At 32.3% G+C, this 474-nt stretch overlaps 1 protein-coding gene across 3 annotated transcripts in view; it reads right to left on the minus strand.

The window, feature by feature from the left end:
- The window catches only part of Snx27 (sorting nexin family member 27), a 97,709-nt gene that overhangs the window by 35,735 nt on the left and 61,500 nt on the right, over positions 1-474 (minus strand). For all 3 annotated transcript variants that reach the window (XM_004632353.3, XM_004632352.3, XM_023716469.1), the window contains exon 7: positions 186-349. In XM_004632353.3, coding sequence (XP_004632410.1) covers positions 186-349 — 164 coding nt within the window. The remainder of the gene's footprint in view (positions 1-185; positions 350-474) is intronic.

A 474-nucleotide genomic window follows, 5' to 3' on the forward strand; every position in this document is an offset into this window, starting at 1 on the left:
GAAAAATAACTATTCTTTAAATTCCAGGATATCTTCACTTCTAAATTATATATCTTTTGTGAAATGGTATACAACATTTTACAAATTTACTCAGAACCAGAAGTAAAATGTCTTATCCAAGGATTCACCATGAATTGGGAAATTACCAACTACATATACACAGAAAAAGAAACCAATTCACCTACCTGATGAAAGAAGTAGGTAACAGCAAGGTCATTGTCATTTAAGAGGATTTCTTCTTCTGTTGTAAAAAGCCACTTTCGAATGGTCAGGCAGGTCCCTGGCACAGCTGACGTATAATTTTGGACATAAAGTTTATGAGGAAATTCATTAGGTGCCAGTTTACGTACTATAGGAAAGACAAAATAAAGAGAGCTGTAGTGAAAAAAATATATAAAAAATTTCCTTAATATAAGCTATTCAAGGCAGATCCGATATGGATCCTTCAAAATAAATGATCCAATATTAAGTGCT

Source organism: Octodon degus, unplaced genomic scaffold (genome assembly GCF_000260255.1).
Source record: "Octodon degus isolate 3935 unplaced genomic scaffold, OctDeg1.0 scaffold00048, whole genome shotgun sequence".
In the NCBI taxonomy this organism is placed as follows: Eukaryota; Metazoa; Chordata; class Mammalia; order Rodentia; family Octodontidae; genus Octodon; species Octodon degus.